Here is a 24,033-nt window from a genome sequence, read left to right as displayed (position 1 = left end):
GTGCATTTTGCAATTTGGAACTACAAATTCTGGTCTGGTTTAAAACAACGTATGTGCCATTAGTTTTCCTACGCAAATAAGTGTTTTTTCAGATGAGCCAGAATTTATAGTTCCAAATTGCAAAATGCAGTCCAAATATCAGAACTTCCGATCCAGCTCGTGTGCTTGACCAGATTCTTTCTGCATTCAGGTGTGCATATTATACAGAGTATGAGATTATACAGGATGTATCAGACCACCCATACCAGGCTTTTTGCTCAGTAATTTCAGGTCAAGCAAGGTAGGAAACATTGCAGAGTGCAGTTTAAAATGAGAGCTGGTCCAAAAGGAATCTGAATTTCATGATCCTGAAGCCCTCCCCACCTTCAAACTCCATTTGGAGGGTAAAAGAAGGCTCCTGATTTCAAAAGTCGAGATTCTCGGCAAAATTTTGGAATTATTCTGTCAAAATCAAAAATTATGGTAAATCTAAACCTTAGTCAACACCAAGAGATCCAAAAGCGACCCATCTGTGTCTGAAATACTGACCTCATAAGATGGGGAACAGAACCCCCTCCAAAATTTACCTCGTTACTAAATTGACGCAGAGGCTGGGAAAACAATCATTTTTCCCCGGTGATCGGCCCCAAGAAGCCCGAATTTTATGTTCCCGAGGCTTCACTGATCGGGAGAAGGGGCACTGGAAAAAAGAGAATCTTAAATTTGCTGCCAAGAAGTATTTCTTCTTAAATCAAGAATTTTGCTGGTTAATATAAGCTACTTTTTTGCTTAACCCAAGCATTATTTTTCTTGAATCAAGAAAAAGTCAGCTTAAAGCGAGAAAAAGAAAATTCTTGGCGGCAAATTCAAGAATTATCATGATTGATCCAAGCTACTTTTTTTTCAGTGGGGGTGGGGGGGCGCTAACCTTTTTCACTTTCAACTTTTACGATCCCTCTGTGCCCAATCATTGAAGCCTCGGAGGGCTTCGAGACCGTCAAAGTCGGATTCTTTGGAACCAACTACCCAAGAAATCATCTTTTAACCGAGCTCAATTTCAAATTAAAGTCAATTTGGCAACCTGGTATTTTGGGGAACGCTGCCCCAGTGTCCTTGTTAAATCTTTTTCCTTTCAAAAAAATTAAAAGGGCATTTTCACACACCTCGGCTTTTTTGTTGGCTGCTTCAAATTTGATACCTTCATCTATCTTCTTGTACGCTGCATCATGAAAACTTTTCAACGTCTCATAGGTCGTTTTCCAATCCATCCTTGGTTCATCCATGTTCGTTACTGAAAAAAAAAAAAAAGAAAAAAGGTTTTAAAAAATACTTATCTCGATGAGATAAACATCCCTCGAATATAGAAACAGTGAACAAACGAACGAGACAATTGGAACAGAGCACTTTCCTGAGACGAAAACGTTCAGAACTTTTACGAGCCCTTGCTTTCGAAACACAGAAATTGGGGTGAATTGGGGTCAATAAACAATGATCGACCACTTGAAAAGGTGAGAATCGAATTCGAATGCGAATATTCGAATATTCGAAACTTTTCGAATGCGATTATTGCGAATATTTGAGAATTCGAATCTTGCGATTGCGAATAGTTCGGATGCGAATATTCAAATATTTTCGAATATTGCTTCGATTTTTGATTTTTTATGAACCGTGAGACATAAAATGACACTTTTGAATGCGATTATTCGAATATTCGAATTATTCGAATTTGCGATTTCGAATACTTCGGAAGCGAATATTCGACTGTGATGCGATTATCTCGGTGCCGATGATTCGAAAATCGAATATTCGAATATCTAAATATTCGACCATCCCTAATTTCGACATCAAATAATTCAAATGGGCACATCGGCGACGTGACAGGGTTGCCACAGAATTTAGAAAGTTAAATTCCCTGACATTTCCCTAACACATTTTGGTGAAATTCTCTGACAATTGACGATGTGACGCGTGGTTAAAAAGGCATAATTGAAAATAGTTTTCAGGCAAAATGTCTTGTTCGAAACCTCAAGCCCGTTCTAGAAAGCAAATGAAGGTGATTTAACGAATGTTCCCTGACATTTCCCAGTTTTCCCTGACATTTCCCAGTTTTCCCTGACATTTCTCAGTTTTCCCTGACTTTATCAAATTCCCTGGCATTTCCCGGTTTTCCCTGACTGTAGCAACCCTGATGTGAGTCCGCAACCACGTATCTCGTTTGCGGTGTTTGAAAATCTCCGCTTCTGTTTTATTTTTTTAAGGTGAACAAATCGCCATCATTCCTTGAAGTTTTTACAGAATTTTCTTCGCATAGAGAAGACAAATCATGACAGTTTATAAGAATTGCTGTTGAGAAGTTTTCCATTTAGAAAACAAAGTCAGACAAAAGGTCTGCAACGACAACAACCGAGATACGTGGTTACGGATTTAAACTATCATATGCCTTCTCATCAAAATTTCATGTGGAACATAGTGAACACATCCAAAATTTTCCAAATTAACTCGCACGTTTTCTGTGGTAGATATTTTGAAATTCCCGCTTTCTAAAAAATCAAAATGGATACTCAACTAAATAAGCTGCACTAAATTAAAAGCTTCACTAAGTTTTACGATTATATACTTTTCTCTAGGGTGCTAAATTTTGTCCTGGTACCAGGAGGAGAGTCTAACATCAAAAGAGGACGAAGATTTTTGTGAAAGTAACTTCAGTTATTCACCAAACACAAAACAGGTTCGAGATTTGTTCGGAGGCAGGGAGTTTGAGTAATATTCTTAAGCACTTAGATGGACAACGATGTTTTAAAGCCGAATTTTCAACGCGGTCGAAAAAATTGGTAACAATACAGAAAAAATAGAGCAAGCGGGAAAAATCCCGATCTATCGTGTGAAACCTTTTGCACAGATAAAAATATTCGTGTTCTTAAGTTACTTTTGGTTCAGATGGGAAGTAAAACACAAACCAACACAAATTTGGTGTTGGTTTGGGTATAGTTCGCGGTGAGTTTAGCGCAAAAAACCATGGAGGGACTGAGAAAATGCTTCCCTCCGATTACGATGTTGATATTCACTTCTCTTCTTTTATTGAATTTATTCAAGAAAACTAGCTGGCATTCTCTCTTGAAATTGTCAACCGAAGACTAGGGTTATTTTGAGTATTACTTCTCGTATTATTTTATTGTCTAACGTTAATTTGTATACACTAAAGTAAATTAATTTCGTTTATTTAAATCATGTAGATATACAAGACATTTCGACGGCGTAAGTCCGCAATCACATGTTTCGTTTGCAGTGTCTGAAAATCTCCACCTCTATGTTATTTTCTTAAAGGAGAAAAAAATTGACATCATTCCTGGAAGTTACTTAATGCAGAATTTTCTTAGCACAGAGAGGAGAAATCAGAGTTTTAAAGAAATGTCGTTGAGTAGTTTTCCGTTTAAAAAATAAAGTATGACAGGAAGTCTGCGACGTCAGTTATGTGATTGCCGACTTACACCGTCGATATTCTTGTAGAAGTTACGTTTTCCTTAAATAAAATTTCTTAAAAAAAAAAAAAAAAAAAAAAAAAAAAACACCTGTAATAACCAAACTTTTTTGTTGGAATTTTTCTCTGTGTGGCCTTTTTGAGAAAAAAAAATTCCCCTATACTTTATCTGGTTTCTCTGCACTGTCGATATCGTGTTTGAATGATCACACAATGAAAGTACCCACTCCAGTTCTGCGTGTTGGAGGCGGTACCGACAACATGATCAGGAGCGGAAAATCCAGCCTGATTCACGGCGGCGACCTCATTTGAATTCAAATTAATTCTATTTTTAATGTGCTGGCAGCATGCGCAAGGGTTTGCAGTTTAATGGCTCCATTCACAAGTATTGTCTTACCTCTCAAGGACGTTCTCAGATCAGACAGACGATGGGGTGTGCTACGATTTGAAAGCGCGGGGTAGCAATGGCGTTCCTTAAATGGACCATATTTTGCAATAAGGAACCACTATTTTTGGCTCATTCTAGAAACAACATATCGACGGTGAAACTACCAAACCACGTATCTCGTTTGCGGTGTTTAAAAATCTACGCTCACATTTTATTTTTTTGAAGTAGACCAAATCAATATCATTCCTTGAAATTTTCACGGAATTTTCTCCGCACAAAGAAGAAAAATCACAGAAATTTTCAAGACTGGATGTTGAGTAGTTTTTCATTTAAAAAATAAAGTATGACAGGAAGTCTGCGACGTCGCAAACCGAGATACGTGGTTTGGTAGTTTCACCGTCGATATATGCCATCAGTTTCCCTATGCAGAAAAGCGCTTTCATGGAAAAGCAAGGAACATTGGTTCCCAGATCAGACAGACGATGGGGTGTGCTACGATTTGAAAGCGCGGGGTAGCAATAGCGTTCCTTAAATGGACCATATTTTGCAATAAGGAACCACTATTTCTGGCTCATTCTAAAAACAACATATATGCCATTAGTTTCCCTATCAGGGTGTCTACTAAAACAGGCTGGTCAAAAATAAGTACTTTTGCAGTACTTTTTCAGTACATTCTCAAGAGATTCAGTACCTCCTCTGACAGAAAAATTCCGTACTTTTATAGTAGGCGCCTTCATTTGGCGAAATTCGAAAAATTTCAAAAATTTAAAACGGCGCAAAAAATGACAATAAATTGAAAAAATTCCGGACCTTTTTGCGGAATTTCTACACTTTTTCCGTACTTCCGGACCGCCCTTACAAAATCAGTACTATTTCTGGGCTTGCAGACACCCTGCCTATGCAGAAAGGCGCTTTTATGGAAGAGCCAGGGACATTGGTTCCCGGATCAGACAGACGATGGGGTGTACCGGCTACGATTTGAAAGCGCGAGTAGCAATAACGTTCCTTAAATGGACCACATTTTGCGATAAGGAACCACTATTTTTGGCTCATTTTAGGAACAACATTGCAATCAGTTTCCCTATGCAGAAAAGCGCTTTTATGGAAGAGCAAGGGACATTGGTTTCGCCCACCGAGTTCAGTGGCGAGGCTCAATGATCGATTTTCGATATTTTTCCATTAGAAGCCCTGGTAAAGAATCGATTATTAAGGTGTCCGTTGCGAACACCCCGTTTATCGATCCTTTTCCATGGGTTTAAATGGTAGATCAATCAAAATATCGCCACCTTCCGGCTAAAGAATCACAAGCGCCACGCGACGTTAAAAAATTTCCGCCGCTATTATACTTTTCTACGGAGAAATTGTTGGCTGAATCTGTTTGAGAATTTCACTGAATTTTATCGGCAGCACAAAGAAAATTCAGGGAAATTTTCGGACAGCTTCCTTGAATAATTTCTCTTTGAAAAGATAATCTTGGTTGAATCTGTTTGAAAATTTAACTGCATTTTATCGGCAGCACAAAGAAAGTTCAGGGACATTTTCGGACAGCTTCCTTGAACAATTTCTCTTTGAAAAGATAATCTTGGTTGAATCTGTTTGAAAATTTAACTGCATTTTAACGGCAGCACAAAGAAAGTTCAGGGAAATTTTCGGACGGCTTCCTTGAACAATTTCCCTCTGAAAAAATGAAAATGGCGGCGGAAATTTTGAAACGTAGCATGGCGCTTGTGATACTTGGGCCTGGAGTACCTATATTGAGAGAGTATGGCCACTGGGCCCCATGGAGAGGCTTAGGACCCAAAAATGGCGGTGCTTTGTTTTGGTTTTTGTGGATAGGAGGGGGTCATTGCCAACTTTTGACGGTTATCACCAACCGCAGTTGCTGCCAACCTTACTACATCTAAGATAATTTTTCTCAAAAATTGCACACGATTAGCCTTAAAAATATGTAAAGATGTCGCAATAGTGCATTTGAGTAAATTTCTCGTTACGATAAGCAAAGAAAACAACATTTTGAGTTATTTTGCATTACATTAATTTATGGCGTCCGCCATTTTTGGGTCCTAAGGGCTCCATTCAGCCTAAGATGGCTGAGCCAATCAGAGGTGGTAACCCCAGTGGCCATACACTCTCAATATATGTAGGTACTCTACTTGGGCCGGAAGGCGGCGATATCGCGAAGCACGCCGCGCCACTGGCCGAGTTCACCTGTAACAGGTCGTAGGGCCTCCGTGGTCGGTGGATAGGCATGGGAGAGACCGGTGATTGGCTAATAATTTGAGCGAGACGTGGACGTCACGATAGTATTGAGTAACCTCTTGCGAGGCAGATTCCTGGTTGTTGCTATTGCCGTTGCGGTCGACGGCTTCAGCGGATGGCGCGCGCGCGTGTCTAGGCGTCAGCGCACAGTGGATCGAGTTTATCAGAGAGGTCGGACATGAAATCATAGACCAAAACTGTAAGTTTCGATGGTTAAATCGGCAAAATTTAAAAATTACGGGGTGCCTCTAAAAGAAAATGGAGATGTTGCATGTGCGAGGAACTTGCGATTTGACTGTTGATTCTTATGTAAAAGTTCGCGAGAAACACGATGGTCCCACTGCAAGTTTTGATGGTTAAATCGGCAAAACTTAAAAATTACGGGGTGCTTCTAAAAGAAAATGGAGATGTTGCATGTGTGAGGAATTCGCGATTTGACTGTCGATTCTTAAGTAAAAGTTCGCGAGAACAATGGTCCCACTGCAAGTTTTGATGGTTAAATCAGCAAAATTTAAAAATTACGGGGTGCTTCTAAAAGAAAATGGAGATGTTGCATGTGTGAGGAATTTGCGATTTGACTGTTAAGTCTTATGTAAAAGTTCGCGAGAAACACGATGGTCCCACTGGTTTTCTCTGAAATCAACTCCCAAGCTCAAAAAAAGCTCTCAAGTTGATCGAGGCCAAAATGGAGGGGATATCCCACGCTATCCTGAGAGTCCACCTCTACACCGAGACAAACTGTCCATGCAAAGATAGGGAGCAAATACATTATCAGGGATGCCGTGTTTTCAGTTTTGGAGTCCCCAAATAAGGTGGCAGCCCTGCCAATGCGTTTGCTCCTTATCTTTGCATGGAGGGTTCATCTTGATGTAGAGGTGGACTCTCAGGATAGCGTGGGATATCCCCTCCATTTTGGCCTCAACTTGAGAGCTTTTTTTGAGCTTGGGAGTTTATTTCAGAGAAAACCAGTGGCACCATCGTGTTTCTCGCGACCTTTAACATAAGAATCGACAGTCAAATCGCAAATCCCTTTCACATGCAACACCTCCATTCCACGAGGAAACCAATGGAACCACTTTAAGGCCTTGTCTCCACGAGCCGTTTCACGAGATTTGTCCCAGGGAAAAATCCCACTTACGAAGTTGGGAAAAATATTGAGTTAATCAATATTTTTCCCAGTACCAAGTATGGTACTTGTACCCCTAGGACCCACTGAGAGAAGAAGAAGTGAAAACGAATCGTGCGATATTTTATTCATTACTACATTGTTAATGTTTGTTTAGTTAAAATAATGTGTCTAATTGTCAATTGAGTGCAATTATTATTTTAATCCCGGTTAAATACTCGACTTTAACTAATTTATCTTCCCGCGCAAACTAGTCGCAACTCGCAGGACTGTATGAGCCCCGTCCCGTGGAGACGGTAACTGGGAAAAATCCCAGAAGTTTCATTCCTGCGGTTCGAACTTGGGACAAATTCCATGAAAACGTCCCGTGGAGACAAGGCCTAAGAACCTCAAAGTTTTGTATGAACGGAGTTAAAAAAGTTTCCAAATTTTGTCCGACCTCTCCTTTCGACTCGATCCACTGTGCGGCGGCGACGGTCATCGTGAGTCAGAAGCTGCAGCGTCATCGAAATCACCCTCGAAAATAAACGCGGCTACGTTACACCCGATGAGGCCATTGCACGAACCTGCAACTGATCTCAACTTGGGCGAGCTAACCACGGCTCACCTGCTCGAAAATGGAGACCTCAGCCGTGGCTGCTCCGTAGACTCATTGCAGTATGTGTGGGGCCTTCCAATTCGGAAAATTACAATCGGCGATTGAACTTTCACGACAGTTTTCCTCGTTATCCGGGACTGTGTTACTCGCTTATCCGCGATTACTTGATTCGCTCGTCCGTACGGTTGGATTGCTCCCTTAGCCACGACTGCGTCACTCGCTTATCTACCACTCCATATCTCGCTTATCCGCGACTACCTGATTGGCTCATCAGCGGCTAGGTCCCTCGCTTATCCGCGTCTGCGTCACTTACGTATCCGCGTCTTCGTCACTCGCTTAACCACAACTGCGTCACTCGCTTATCTACCACTCCATGTCTCGCTTATCCGCGACTACCTGATTGGCTCGTCAGCGGCTAGGTCCCTCGCTTATCCGCGTCTGCGTCACTTACGTATCCGCGCCTTCGTCACTCGTTTAACCACGACTGCGTCACTTACGTATCCGCGTCTTTGTCAATCGCGTATCCACGTCTGCGTCACTCGCTTATCTACCACTCCATATCTCACTTATCCGCGACTACTCGATTGGCTCGTCAGCGGCTAGGTCCCTCGCTTATCCACAACTGCGTCATTTACGTATCCGCGGCTTCGTCGCTTGCGTATCCACGTCTGCGTCTCTCGCTTATCCGCGACTACCTGATTCGCTCGTCCGCGGCTAGGTCAGGGTCGCTCCATTATCCACGACTGCGTCTTCCGCTTATCCGAGACTACCTTATCCACGTGGGTCTTTCGCTTATCCGCGTCTGCGTCACTCGCTTATCTGCCACTCCGTCTTTCGCTTGAGACCACCTAATTACCTCGTCTGCGGCTAGGTCACTCGCTTATCCACGATAATGTCTCTCACTAGTCCGAGATTACCTCAGCCGCGTTTACGTCACTCGCTTATCCACGACTACCGGATTTGCTCGTCCGCGGCATGGGTCACTCCCTTATCCGCGGCTGGGTCACTCCCTTATCCGCGACTGCGTCTCTCGCTAATCCGAGGCTATCTTATCCGTGTGGGTTTCTCGCTTTATCCGCGTCTGCGTCACTTGTTTATCCGCGGCGGCGTCTATCGCTTATCCGCGTCTGCGTCACTCGCTTATCCGCGACTACCTAATTAATTACCTCGTCAGCGGCTGGGTCACTCGCTTTTCCACGACTGTAGCTCGCTTGTCCGAGACCATTTCATCCGCGGCTGCGTCTCTCACTTAACCGCGGTTGCGTCACTTGCTTATTCGCGACTACCTAATGAGCTCGTCTGCGGCTGGGTTACTCGCTTATCCACGATGATCTCTCTCACTAGTCCGAGACTACCTCATCCGCGTTTGCGTCACTCGCTTATCCGCGACTACCTGATTTGCTGATCCGCGGCATGGGTCACTCCCTTATCCGCGACTGCGTTTCTCGCTAATCCGAGGCTATCTTATCCGCGTGGGTTTCTCGCTTCATCCGCGTCTGCGTCACTTGTTTATCCGCGACGGCGTCTATCGCTTATCAGCGTCTGCGTCACTCGCTTATCCGCGGCTACCTAATTACCTCGTCAGCGGCTGGGTCACTCGCTTTTCCACGACTGTAGCTCGCTTGTCCGAGACCATTTCATCCGCGGCTGCGTCTCTCACTTAACCGCGGTTGCGTCACTTGCTTATTCGCGACTACCTAATGAGCTCGTCTGCGGCTGGGTTACTCGCTTATCCACGATGATCTCTCTCACTAGTCCGAGACTACCTCATCCGCGTTTGCGTCACTCGCTTATCCGCGACTACCTGATTTGCTGATCCGCGGCATGGGTCACTCCCTTATCCGCGACTGCGTTTCTCGCTAATCCGAGGCTATCTTATCCGCGTGGGTTTCTCGCTTCATCCGCGTCTGCGTCACTTGTTTATCCGCGACGGCGTCTATCGCTTATCAGCGTCTGCGTCACTCGCTTATCCGCGGCTACCTAATTACCTCGTCAGCGGCTGGGTCACTCGCTTTTCCACGACTGTAGCTCGCTTGTCCGAGACCATTTCATCCGCGGCTGCGTCTCTCACTTAACCGCGGTTGCGTCACTTGCTTATCCGCGACTACCTAATGAGCTCGTCTGCGGCTGGGTCACTCGCTTATCCACGACTGTGTCTTTCTCTAGTCAGAGACTACCTCATTCGCATGTGAGTCTCGGTTATCCGCGTTTGCGTCACTTGCTTATCCGCGACTACCTGATTCGCTCGTCCGTGGCTGCGTCGCTCGCTTATCCGCGACTGTGTCTCTTGCTTATCCGCGATGCTACCTTATACGCGCGGGTCTCTCGTTTAACCGCGACTGAGTCACTTCGTATCCGAAAATTCAAAGTGTTCTTCGGTACTCTTACAGTAACATTTTTGTACTTCGAGAAAATTTAAGAAAAAACAGAGCGACAAAATCGATACCTAACTTCTAAAAATGGTTTGAATCAAAATGAATTGCAAAAATAAATTGCAATCCATACAACAGAACTGAAAATGCAAGTCAAATGTACAAAAATTGAGTGCAAAGAATTTGCAAGAGAGCGAGGTGACATTTTTACGTGCTACAGACCAAAGGAAGTTTCCTAATTTAAATAATTCAACAATTTTTGCAGAAATTTTCAATTAAATTAACAAGTTTGTTAATTTTCCTTTCGAGAGCTGTGGCTGACAACAAGAGCTACCGTTCGAATTTCCCGAAAATCAGATTAAGATGTTGCACCATTGCAGCAGACAGAATGAAAACCAGTTTTCGCGATCCCTCGCGAGTACTGCCGTGCTAGGGAAAAGCGCCGTATGAGCCTTCAGGCGTTGCCATATTTCCTTTAATAACCAACGAATTTACTGGGAAAATTCTGAATATATTTCTTTCAATTTTTCAGAAAATTTTGTTCCCGATTTAATCTAAAATATCTGAAAATTTCAAGGAAAAACACGCATGACTTTCTCCGAAAATACATGTTTTACTCGAGGAAATTTGGCAACTCTCCAATGTTCATACGGCGTTCTTCCGAAGCACGGCAGAGTAGCAAGCCGCAATAAGCACCCGCGATATGATACGATATTCCCCCGTGATTAATAATAGGCATCTGAAGTACCTATCCGAAAAAATGTGGTCTCAATCGCGGCGCGCTGCGTGACGTCATGCGGATCCGCGCAGAAACCGGTTTTCCCTCTCTATCCAAACCTCAAAGCAGAACGAATAACCAGGTTCCACGTTGTCGGTCGACTTGTGCGACTGCCGGAGCAGAACGGAAAAAAGATGTAAAAATTAGGACTGAAATGTTACTGTTGTTGGTGGTGGTAGTGGGGAAGGGGAGGGGGCGATCCACATGTTAATCAGCCCGGCAAGAAACACAAAAAAAATAGTTTAAAAACGTTTTTCCCAATTTAAAAAACTTATCAATTCATAGGTAGAGGATTTTCGGGCTCAATTTTTTGTATGATTTAAATAAAAATTATTTCACTTACACGCTTACAAACGATTTTTTCAAATTTGAAAGATTTTTTTTTTTTAATAATCTATGGTATGCTTCCATCTCCATGAATTATAACAAAATACCTATCTTTTGAACATCGCGTAACACTTTCTTAAAAAAATGTGTTATTGGGTTAACTTAATACAGCAGTTCAAGGAATAAATCGTACCTCTCGTTAAGTCATGTCCCACTCGCAACTAATGAACGTATTCAAAACCATGAATAATAGAAAGGTCAAAGAAAAACTCGCCTGCTACGTCCTGGCCAGATTTACCACGCATGTGACCTAGACAAGGCCTGAATTCAAAGAAAATGTCACATGCTATTTCTTCAAAATAGCATGTGGAAAACAATTCACACATTGGAAAGCTTGGAAATCAACTTCTGAATGAGATATTGACAAATAATTTGAACACAGATTAAACGGAAGTTAGATCATGCAAATGATGCATTTGTATTTTTGCCATTCAACCAATGTAAATTGTTAACACCTATATTGGCAGCGTAGGTCCGCAGTCACAAATCTCGTTTGCGGTGTCTGAAAATCTCCGCCTCATATGATATTTGTTTAAAGGGGAACAAATTGACATCCTTCCTTGAAATTTTTGCAGAATTTTCTTCGCACAGAGAGGGAAAATCACAACAATTTAAAAGAATTGCCGTTGAGTAGTTTTCGTTTAAAAAATAAAGTAGGTACGACAGGAAGTCTGCAATGTTGCAAACCGAGTTATGTGATTGCTGACTTACACCGTTGATATCTTGTACAGGAGTTGACTTTCAGACTTCCCGTTGTGGGGTACACTTCCTTGTGAAATTTTAAAGAGGAAATGTACTACGTGGTACCTTTTCTAACGGCCCACTGGCATTGCATTTACCTGATGAGTAATAATGCGTAATTAGGGCCCGTCACTTTTGATTTTCATCTTAACATACCATGGCTTTGCTGTAGTGACACTCGCATTTGGTGCTGAGATTTTGAGGTCAGAAAAAATTTGATACCTGGTAAGTAGGTACAGCAATTGAAGTTCATGCAAAGTATGGAAATGCTCAGGTTTCAGAAAGTTGGTGGTGAAACGATAGCTGAGCAATAATGTGGAGATTAGGTAGATGAGGGCTACTTCAGTCATTAAAACAGGGATAAGCAATACAGAAAACATGGGTTCACAGGGTCCTTCTTTATATTAGGAAAGGCAGGTGTGATTACAGCTCGGTCATTGGGTGTTGAGACAAAAATCTAGTACTGTTCAAGTTACTTATCGCCAATGGTACTGTCAGTTAGCATGTATTAAGCTGTTGATTAGTGCTGATTCAGAGCTGATCAGAGCATGACATTGCTTCCGGTATACAAAGAGCGAGCTCTCGGACAACCAAAACTTGTTTTTCCACGGAATGTACACAGGCAAAATTTAGCTGTCTGCTCATGCTTAATGCCAGCTTCCGGAGGATCTCTACCATGACAGATTCCTGTGGAGAGTAGGCATTGCAGAGCGCCTTCGCGCACCGTAAAAGCGGCTCATACATACGTGTACACAAGCAATTTTACGTCAAGAAAATCGAAACCAAATTCCAAGATTTTGGACATAAGTCTTGCTAGGGCACAGAACTTGCGATGGTGAAGCAGAATTTTTGGTTATCTAGTTTATGCTTAGTGTCAGCTTACACTGTTCACATGGCAGTATTGGTCCATGTTCAATTGGCAGGAAATTTTCGCCCTCAGAATGATACATCATAAGACAAATCGTTAGATAGAACGAACAGGACTTCGTCTTATCTTATCATGCTGACACAGTTTCAACAATCAGCCTGCTGAATACAGAATAAGTAGGTACTTAATTCAAGTTCTCCATTTGGGGAACTAAGTTCTAACTTTGAGCTTTTATAGCAGGGCTGATTTTAAGCTAGAGAAGATCAATAAGTACCAGTGACTTTAAGGCACATACCTGATAGCAGCGGACAGGAGAACGGGCAATTCAAACAAAACTGAGGTGAATTATCCTTTTATTCATACAGCTAATAGACTCAAACCATAAGAAGAGCACACAAAGTTTTATTGTCACTTCACTTTTACCTACTATCAGAGTCCACCAAGAAAAATTTCACAATTCTTTACGTACACGACACCGATAAGTAGACCACGAGAACCTTTCAGCAAGACTCTAGGTAACTAACTGATTCTGGTTTTTGAGTGTGGGACCTGTCAGATTTCTTTCCTGATGAATTTTTAATCAGTGAATACGTACTTACTACAGTCAATGAATTGAGTGAAAGGACCCTGGACTCCCGTAAGAGTCAATGTAAAAATTCGTGAGCAGGTACTAGTGCTGCTATCGCGCGTAGGATCCTCGCAACTCACTGCATGTTATCAGTTGTTGGACTTCATTAAAATCCGTAGGATCGCGTATTAACTGCGAAAAATCGAATTTTTCGTCGTACTATTAAATGCGGCGGGCCTTCCTAGTCGAAAGGGGTCGAAAAACGCCAAAAATATACTTATTTTTCAAGAATTCAGCCGCCTTATGTGTTATTTTTCATCTCCGGCTTAACCTCACTTTTGGAGCGGGCGATGTGAAGTCGAGGTTCGGGGGAAGGATCCTTTGAGTTGACTAGGATCCTACGCGAGAATGCGCTGCAATCACCCGCTCACACAGAACGGCGTCCTATAGAACTCGTCCCTAGTGAAAATGAAATTGAGTCCGAATTATAACGAGGGGAGGGGGGAGAAAAACAACAACAATGGCAAGGTCACAAATAGTGTAGGGGGGGGGGGGGGAAGAGGGAAGTGTTACCAACACGGCCTCTATCGCAAAGATGAGAAACTATATACGGCGGGAATTTTAAATGTGCGCGCGGGTGTACAGTGGTGCGTGTTCTCGAGATAGGTGGCAAGCAAAGAATCACCTAACGATAAAATAAATAAGGAGGTACCAAAATAAAACCAGGACTAGATGGCAACAATCAACATATGCCACTGAGCTATTTAAAGGGTGAAAATCCAAAAATTGAATTTTATATGGCTGTAAGTTTATGTAACGCAGGTTAAGTGTAGATTTTACATTATACCTACTTGAACTAACTTTGTCTGAAATTTAGGTGTTTTTTTTTGTTTGTTTGTAATGTCATTGTAGGATTGTCCTATTTTATCCTATTTTCTGTTCCTTTAAATCACTGAAATAAACTTATTTCAATCATTCACTTACCTTCTTGATGATGTTTACTTGAAGAATAAAAGCTTTCTAAATGATCATTTGAACTTGTAGAAAGGGGGCAGTTCTGTTGGTGAGAAAGGGACCTTTGTATTCTTTGAATGAAAGTCCAAATTTCAAAATTCTGCAAAAAAAAAAAAATAAAAAATAAAAAATAGTTTTTGGAACTGAGAGGTCTCCTTTAGAAAATGTTCATGCAATATGACACTTCCATCGGGGATCGGGGTACACTGACTTTCAGTTCGTTAAATAAAGTAAATTTCATTTAAAAAGAAACACTGACTAAAAATACATTGAAGGGAGGAGAATCATTCTAACAGCCCCCCCCCCCCTCCTCCAACACATACACTTAAATCTTGTAGTCCATCCTTAAAATAGAGATTTTATCCACATAAAAATATTTAAAAAAATTAACGGTTTTTTTTCCTTCTTCTTTCTTGTTTTTTAGTTACAACATAGCTGTAGGGAGGAATTCTCTTGGACAGTTTCGAGTTTTGAAAATTGGCTCATTAAATAAGATAGGTATGTACAGTTGCTAAGAAGGAAGTTTATATGGACTAATTAATTATCGGACCCTTGCACTCCTAATAACTCAATGATTTCCATGGCTCATGCAAAAACGAAGATGTGCCCTCAAATGTCTAGGAAGATAAAATAATTCAGAAGGGTTTTCAGGATAGATCTTGTCATTTTAGGTTTGCTTACAGAACTCTCTTGGGATAATGATAGATTACTATAGGGAATTGCGGCATTCATCGTGGTGCCAATAGACCACTGGAAAAGCTAGATATTTAAGCATTCTAATACATGTTTCCTAACCAAAATTTCACATAAAACACTATTCGCAGAATGAAAATTACAAAAATCAACTCCTAACTGAGATATTAACTTTATTGGTTTACATTGAATACGGGAATTTTGAATTTTCCCCCTCACAAGAAAAACTACAGGCTAAGTAAGTACTGGAATCAAAGCATACATTAAATGGTCTTGGGAGATTTTTTAATCAATCAGTGTTCCTCCCCTGGCTTGTGTTAAGAAAGTGCTAAAGCTGAGCCGAAGCACCAAGATTGAGATTTCCGTATTTTCATACCATGGAGACTGTTGCAAAGATGTTTGGTCCTCAATTTGACTCCTGTTGACTTTTGTTTTTTCAGGAGCGAAAGGTTTGAATAAACGCATCAGAAAACAGTAAATATCTTCATTAGTAGGGATGGTCGAATATTTCAATGATCAAATATTCAATAATCGAATGTTGGTAAAATTATTCGAATATTATTGGGTTAATATTCAAAAATTTGGCAAAACTGCCATTATCTATTACCTCCCCGACAAAAAATCCAATCGGTAAGAGAGCGGGTGCCGCCTTAGCTCACGCAAGTTTTGCCTTTTGTTTATTCTAGTCATTTCATCAAGTGTTAATAAGTAAACAGTAATTACTGTACTCCACATGGGAATAACTGACCTGTCTGAGTCAAAAGTGTCGTTTATCTTTATTAATAATAATACTATGTTGCATGTTACAAAAAAATAAAATTCAGAGCAATGATCAAAAAGATTCGAATATTCGCTTAGAAGTATTCGAAATTGAAAGATTCGATTTCTCAAATAAATGCACTAATTTCAATTGAAAAATTTCGAATACGATAATTGTCCATCCCTATTCATTACCAGTTAATTTCAGTTATTTTCTTTGTATTAATTGTGTTTTACGTTGAGTATTGATAAGGAACATATGGAATCAGAAAGCTTAAATTTGCACCTTGTCTGGTGGTCTATTAGATAATTCCCAAATTAAATAAATTTTTAAAAGAACTTCTAAACAAATAAAACATGTAACTCATTTTATTTCATCAAAGAATTTGTGTCACATTGATATTACATACATAAACATTAAAAATTGTTCTTAAGAATCCTTGTGTGATTTCCTAGCAAGGATAGTTATTATCAAAATCAGTGTGAAAAAATAAGTTTTGAGGTAGATCTTTTGAAACGTTGTGATGAAATTAAAAAATTTCCTTCTATCGCCGACTAATATTGGCTGAAGAGATAAATTAGAAGCTAAGTTCCGCAAATGTATATGCAAGAAACTGATCACTTCAGATCATTCTGACCATAACGAACAAATTGTTGTTGCATGAACACACCAAAACTTTCATGCATATAATATTAGATAGGAAAGCAAACGGACAATACTCACATTAATTCTGAAATCGATGTACTGGTGTGTGCTAGGTGCTTTTTTTGACAATTTCAATAAAGAGAGAACATGATGAACATGGTATGTACAAACATGATGAGCTGCTGAAATCTAAATCATCTCTCTGTACATCATAGGTGCCACCGCACTTACATTTGGTGGAATGAGAACTGTCTACGAAGTTTAAACTATGGTAACTGACGGAATCAAACTTGAGACTGTTATCATCAAGAGCATTTTCTAACAAAATAGAGTCATAAACTCTCCTCTTTCCAGGATCTCGTAATGTTTCCCATGCTTCCGTAATTCTTAAAAACTTTTCCTTTACAGCAGGGTCGTTTTCTTGATCAGCACTGAGTTTGTCTGGATGATACTGAAGGGCCAGATTTTGATATTGTTTCTTGATTTCTTCTGGACTTGAATTTTCGGAGACTCCAAGAATGGTGTAGTAACTTTCACCCATATTTATAGTTTAATTTTAACCATTGAAGTAGACATAGAAGTCCAAAATGTACTACAAAACTTCTGTCTTCAGAATAACACAATTGGAGAAGTTAGGAAAACGAATGGTAGAATTGTTCCCAAGGGAGGCCAACTTTTAATGTAAATTATGATGATGAGTGCGATAAAGTTTAAAAAACACAAAATTTATTTGCTTTAAATAACGAAAGACCGAATAGTTTCGACATGCACAGTTATAAATTTTCACGGTAAACAAGAAAACATAACCTTAACTTGCCAATGCTCGCTGTTGTTGACATACACGTAGCGGCCTCTATGTGCGGGTTGGTGAAACTAGTCGGACATGCTGCGCACAATGGTCTTGTAGCGCTGAGTGAATAATGGCCAAAAATCAAGTTATAATTGGACGGTGCGGCGGCGCCTACAAACCTAACAGGGATACTTCACGCATTGCGCAACGCGTGAAGTATCCCTGTTAGGTTTGTAGGCGCCAATTCGCGTTCCGCGCTGGCTGCCCGCCTGCCGCACCGCAGCGTGCCACGGCGCTTGAAGCAACTATTTCACACCAGAGGTATTGCACAGTATCATACGAAACTGAAGGCGCTCTAATATATTAGGAATGGCAGGCATCCATCAAAAGTACGGAGCTTTCCTCGCAAAATAAATCAAGATACTACGGCCCAAAAAGAGAGCAGTGGTCAAAAAACTCACTAAGTCCTAGCATCCGTAATTAGTGACGTTTAGCATCCACTTTATCGCCTGGCTGTGAGTTGCTTAATCGCAATCGGCTATAAAAGGCTATAAGAAATTGTGTAGTCGGCTATAGAAGCTATTGGAAATCTTACAGCCGGCCGTCGGCCAGAGGTCTATGGTATTTTGGAACACAGATTCTACTGCCAATTTTTACCAGGGAAGCATATATTTTATATTTTAGAGACGATATTTTAGAGATCCCGCACTGTCTTCTTAACTACCTATGTTGTAAAAGTTATTCAAGGAAGCCAAATCTCTGATTCACTTATTGATGACTCATTGTATTGGATCAACTAGAGCTTCTAGACAAGTTTTAAGAATGAATAAACTCTATTTTTTATCTTAAACATCAAGAATAGGTTCAAAATGCTAATATTTGCAGAAATGCGTATCTCGTGATCAAATGTCATTTTCCAATCATGCAATGCTTGATCTGGCCGTATGAGATCAAACTAAATCTTATCTGATAAGGAATTGTAAGCGTGAAACTCTTTTTTCAGTCTTTAAATGATACAAATCTGCCAACAGGTTTAAAACACTACTTGCAAAAATGAGTATTTCATGATGAATTGTCAATTCTTAGTGCCGAAAACGCGAATCTCGGCATTTCTGCCGAATTTTCTAACAGTTCGAGGAATTATTCAAAATTCTGATGGAGTCTGAAAAAACATCTTATTCTTGCTATTCTCAAGAATTATTACCCTTCAACTAACAATTAAGAGGAATGTAGACAGTTTTTTCACTCTCCTGGAAAATCGTGTTTTCCGAGATAGGCACTTCTGCACTTTCACCATCGATTAACCATTACCAAATTTAACTGAACAATTCAATTTTTAGAAGAGAACTTTGGTGCGAATTACTTTGAAAATATTTAGGAATTTGCTTTGCACCATACAGAAAATTCATTGTTCGCACAAAAATCCGCACAGCCGTTTTCATGGAAAGAAATCCAATTACCCAATCTAATTTGGCAATAGCCGATGTGGCTTGGTTCCATTCTACTTAGTGCGGTCCCATTAGAGTGACATTAAATGGAAACTTTTTTTTGTTTTTTTTTTTTCAGGGTAACGGATTACACGTGTGACATCAGTGTTATGATGATTTGAAATCCAAAGTATGACGGTAGGTTCTACTTCTCGGTAAAAAGGAAAAAAGTTTTGGAAATAATAAAAAATCAAATTAACCCGAGACTTTTTTCGCGCTAGGTCTCAAGTCGGATCAAATTAGCTCGTTTTTAAATGCATTGGTTTTGATACTTTCCCTTGTAAAAATTGGCAGTAGAATCTGTGTTCCAAAAAACTATAGACCTACGGCCGGCTGTAAGATTTCCAATAGCTTATAGCCGGCTACACAATTTCTTATAGCCTTTAATAGCCGATGGCGAGTAAGCAACTCAAAGCCAGGCGATAAAGTGTGTGCTAAACGTCACTAATTACGGATGCTAGGACTTGGTGAGTTTTTGGACCACTGCTCTGCTTTTTGGGCCGTGGTATCTTGATTTATTTTGCGAGGAAAGCTCCGTACTTTTGATGGATGCCTGCCATTCCTAATATATTAGAGCGCCTTCAGTTTCGTATGATACTGTGCAATACCTCTGGTGTGAAATAGTTGCTTCAAGCGCCGTGGCACGCTGCGGTGCGGCAGGCGGGCAGCCAGCGCGGAACACGCATTGGCGCCTACAAACCTAACAGGGATACTTCACGCGTTGCGCAATGCGTGAAGTATCCCTGTTAGGTTTGTAGGCGCCAGTGCGTCGCAGCTTCGCTTTGTGTTCGGCTCTAATATTTAATCTGACGGATTCAGCGTTATTCAACTCATGATTTTGAAATATTTGCACATCCTGTATGTATTTTTCTCGTTTCAATTGATGAAAAAGAGTGTGGATGTGCTAGCTACATAAATGGTGGCCCTAAAAAGGGCCGTTTTCGAATGATGGAGCAAGGTGCTCAGGTGATGGCGAGTCGGAGAGGGAGCGTGTGGCGTGTGAGAGGACCTGCAAGAGAATGGTGAAATGGAGCTCGCGGCCGCACATATTTATAGTGCGGGCGCGCGGGAAAGCATGACGGGCTGCGCTCTCATTGGCTGGTGACGAGGGTGCCAGGCACAAGGAGCTTCGCTCTGGTTGGCTGGTGGCGATGGCGCCACAAGAGTATGTATTAAAGGAAAATATAACGTGTGTTTTGTAAATATTACGGTTGTTCCGTATCAAACTTAATGATTTCCAAAGCACACGAATTTCTACACATTTTCTTATAGCCTTTTATAATCGATGGCGAAAAAGCAACAGCCAGGTGATAAAGTGTAAAGCCCGGCGATAGGAACTATAGTCCGGCTGCATAATTTTTTATCGCTTCGTATAGCCCGGCTGTATGATTTTCTCCGCATTCTACAGCCAGCGATATGATTTTCTGTAGCCTTCTTTAGCCGGCTATAAGAATTCCTATGGTATATTGATTCGCAGCTCTTATCGCCAATTTTTACCGGGGTTTTGAAGTGTTAGCTATGTTATTTCTGTATTTTCAAGGATAAGAAATACTTTTTTTGAAATTTTCACTTAGGGGTGTAATAAACTGATGCTTTCTCAGCCCCTCCCCTCATCATCCGCCTTTAACTCCCCCAGAAGAGATGATCGGGGCAATTTATTTTAGCTTGAAACAGCATTTTCGATATTCCCCCATTTGAAGCTATGGTGAAGAATCGATTATTAAGGTGTTCGTTGCGAACACCCTGCTTATTGATCCTTTTCCATAGGTTTAAATGGCAGATCAATCGAATATCGCAAAGTACGCCACGCCACTGGCTTGTAATATGTAGAGGTAGTCGTCAAAAAATAAAAAATTCCCTGACATGACCAAATTCTACATATTCTATTCTTCTATATATTCTATATATTCTACATATTCTATATACCATATTACATATATGCCAATTTTTGGACGTGCACTGTTGTGATCCCCCTAGGGGATGCGTGGGATGTGTGGGACAGACAACACGATTGACTATGAAACACTCATATTGATATTGAAGCAAGCATACCTACAACAAAATCTACAGGATGAGCAGCGGCCCAAGGCTCCGACGCAGAGGGGGGGGGGGGGGGGGGGGGGGCTCCAGCGCCGATGTCGCCAAGCCAAGGACTAAAGCGAATATTCGCCAAGTCACGTGGGGAGGTTTTAGCGAAACTCGCCAAACCAATGTTCTAGGCTGATAACGGAGCGTCAGCTATCAGCGCCAGAATCCTCTCTCCGTGAGGATGCCCTGGCCTTATATATGCGCTGCCGAAACGCGGCCGAGATGCGATGTGCCAACGAGTAAACACTCGTTGACGTCATCGCCGTCAACCGGATTTCGACAGTGCTTTGTTCAAGGCCATGACATGCTCCCTTCGGAAAGAAAATTCGACCCGAATTTTTCCTCTTTTCTTACTCTGGAGAATTGAACCTTGAGCTCCTGTTCATCTTACAAAAAAAAACAACTAACTTAAGGCATTGTGCCCCTCTCACAACCAAAAAAAAAATCTTCAGGGTGGCTTCTTTCGGAGAGCTGGCTTCCAAGACCAGCAAACAAGGATGAGTGATTGACAGGCTCGCATGGATAGGATAGAAGGCTAGGTCGCTGTGTCGGCCTCGACCCCTCGAACGTTCAGGAATCCGGATGATATGTTGATACCTCCGCTGATCGATGTCCCATACTGTCCTATATGGGGATGCCGGACTGGAGATAAATGAGAGACGTTTCGGGTGATACGTCCCTGCCGTCGATGCGTCCAAAGAGTGTGCTGAGGGATGCCTTCCGCCTTTGGGAGATCCCGCCGGGGCCGCTGGTCGCGATGACAGGAGATGAGTCGACTGGTGTCTGGCCAGCGAAGTCAAGGTTCCCGCGATTTGGGCGCCACTTTGGTGTGAAATTGCGGCTGCGTAGACTGTAAATGAGTGACAGCAGGGAAGCGAATGGCATCATGAAACTTTCCCTGCAAGCAGAACTCCTGGTCAAGGTTCCCGCGATTTGGTCGCCACTTTGGTGTGAAATTGCGGATGCGTAGACTGTAAATGAGTGACAGCAGGGAAGCGAATGGCATCATGAAACTTCCCTGTGAGCAGAACTCCTGAAACGTTGCCAAATTAGACCATGCCGTGTGCCAATGCCAAATGTGCTCAATCCGTTGTTACTGACTCTTCCACCATGCCACACCTACTGAAAACGACCCTGTAACAATATAAGAAAAACGAGGAGCGAGCAACTGGACTAATAATAGTAACTTAATAAATTAGGTTTAGAAATGTTTCCACGCATACATTAGTTCCATTATTCTGAATATTAATTATTTACCTTTTTTTTTTTTTTTTTTTTTTATTTTAAAAATCATGATTTTTGTTCCGACAATGAAATAAGTGTAATCTAGCACTTCTGGATATTTACATATTTCCAATGCAGAATTTAACTCTAAAAGTAGACATACGTTTACAATGGAAAACTATTTAAGTTAATATCCGTCGTGCAAAAAGAAGAATCTAGTGACGAGATAGGTGCACCAAGTCAAAAGAAATTGTAAGCTTAGACGTACTCCATTTTGTTCTGTTGACCCAGCACACCCCTCTCGAAGACTAGAAAACTCATGCTTCCAAATAATCCTTTGATTGGATTATCACTAACTCAATAAGGTATAGTTCCTACTACTAAATTTTATTGACTCAAAGTGATATGCAACCAAGGAGATTATCGCAGAGAGACTTTGTCAAATCTATGGACGGAAAAGTCAATTAGGATAAATCTCTAAGAGTTATTAAAATTCGAATTGACTTTTTTATCGGCAAAAAAAATTCGACATTAAATTTTTACACATTAACCAAAATTTCGAAGAGTTTACTGTTCTCATAATCACGTGAATTTACTTAAAAATTATCTACAAGGAATTATGTCTTCGCTCAAGGTATCTACATACAATAACTTAATTTAAAAGAATTTATTGTTCACAAAATCGCGTGAATTTACCTACTTAAGAATAAAATTATCTACAAGAAATTATGCCTTTGCTCAAAGTGTCTATATACAATGACTTAATTCAGAATTTCAATGTCAGAATCTGATTCCTGACTGCCGTTATCCTGTTGGTTGTTCATTTTACTATTGCCTTCGGGTACAGTGATGTTAATAGTTAAGTGGTTTTGGTATACCTTATACAACTGATTTACCGTGATGTGAATATCTTTTGAAGATAATGATTCCCTTAACACTAAATTTCTATTATCATCTCCTTTTTTTCCACGATTTTGTTGTTTTTTCATATTTCTTCTTTTCTTCTGATACATTTTTCTTGAATTTTTCCCTCTCTTCCTCGTTACTGCTTTGCCTGAAAATGAAGAGTTGGTCGTATTCTTGTTTAAATCTTCCTCGTAGGAGGACCAGTCTACGTCTTGCCGGAGCAATTTCAAATAAATTTCATCTAAGGGTGTCATTATGGATCAAAAAATACTCACAATTGCGGTAGAGTTCGGACAACGTGCTCACCACACCAACGTCAATTAACCTGTACTAAGGTACTTCTTTGTTCCTGTTCATCTGTTGTCTCTATTATGGATCTTTTTAAAATTTGCTTATATTTCCAAATCAGTGTTATGATAATAACGCTGGTGAAGGCAAAATAGATCGAGAAAGTTCCCGCATACACATGCTCGGTTTTAACCGTGCGTTCCGACGTACTATCTTCGATTTGCTGCAGAAAAGTTGTAAAACTTAGCTGATTGTTGTGCGTTTCGATCAGTTTGTTTATTTTTGAACTGAGCTGCGAATTCGTTTCGAGATGGATTAGCGGTGGTTTTTCAGATTCTTTGATCGGTCCAAATTTTGCGATTTTAAAAGAGTGCATTGCAAACTTGAAATTCGACTTGATTGCATATGATGTTTGTAATTTAAAGAATTTATTTGAAATTTCGCAAGTTTCAGCCTCTGTAACTGAAAAGGTACCTACAACATCAACTGTCTGAGGTTCTTTTTCAGCGCATGTAAAGGTTAAGGTTGAGGCTTCGACTACTGTTATAATCCAGGCGTTATTTATTGCTATAATATCATTATTTCGTAGAATTTGA

At 40.9% G+C, this 24,033-nt stretch overlaps 2 protein-coding genes across 5 annotated transcripts in view; both read right to left on the bottom strand.

Moving 5' to 3' along the window:
* The window catches only part of spartin, a 34,459-nt gene extending 17,013 nt beyond the window's left edge, over positions 1 to 17,446 (bottom strand). For 3 of the 4 annotated variants that reach the window (XM_019040549.2, XM_019040553.2, XM_019040554.2), the window contains exons 1-2: positions 13,270 to 13,590; positions 1,143 to 1,270 (exon numbers count right to left, since the gene is read on the bottom strand). In XM_019040549.2, coding sequence (XP_018896094.2) covers positions 1,143 to 1,262 — 120 coding nt within the window. In that variant the 5' untranslated portion in view covers positions 1,263 to 1,270; positions 13,270 to 13,590. Of the gene's footprint in view, positions 1 to 1,142; positions 1,271 to 13,269; positions 13,591 to 14,526; positions 14,657 to 16,732 lie in introns of those variants that run through there. The other variant, XM_019040550.2, reaches the window with a different exon arrangement.
* Positions 16,764 to 17,195, bottom strand: LOC109029816 (DPH4 homolog). Its single transcript, XM_072305309.1, has one exon. It carries the CDS (start codon positions 17,193 to 17,195, stop codon positions 16,764 to 16,766), a length of 432 nt encoding a protein of 143 aa, XP_072161410.1.
* Positions 17,447 to 24,033: the final 6,587 nt, after the last annotated feature.

The sequence above is a fragment of the Bemisia tabaci genome, chromosome 10 (genome assembly GCF_918797505.1).
Source record: "Bemisia tabaci chromosome 10, PGI_BMITA_v3".
In the NCBI taxonomy this organism is placed as follows: Eukaryota; Metazoa; Arthropoda; class Insecta; order Hemiptera; family Aleyrodidae; genus Bemisia; species Bemisia tabaci.
The sequence above is the reverse complement of the archived record's forward strand: the minus strand, read 5'-3'. Positions and strand labels throughout refer to the sequence as shown.

What these genes read in the sequence shown, in the direction of transcription:
- LOC109029816 (XM_072305309.1), bottom strand. Translation starts at nt 17,195, where the DNA reads ATGGGTGAAAGTTACTACACCATTCTTGGAGTCTCCGAAAATTCAAGT.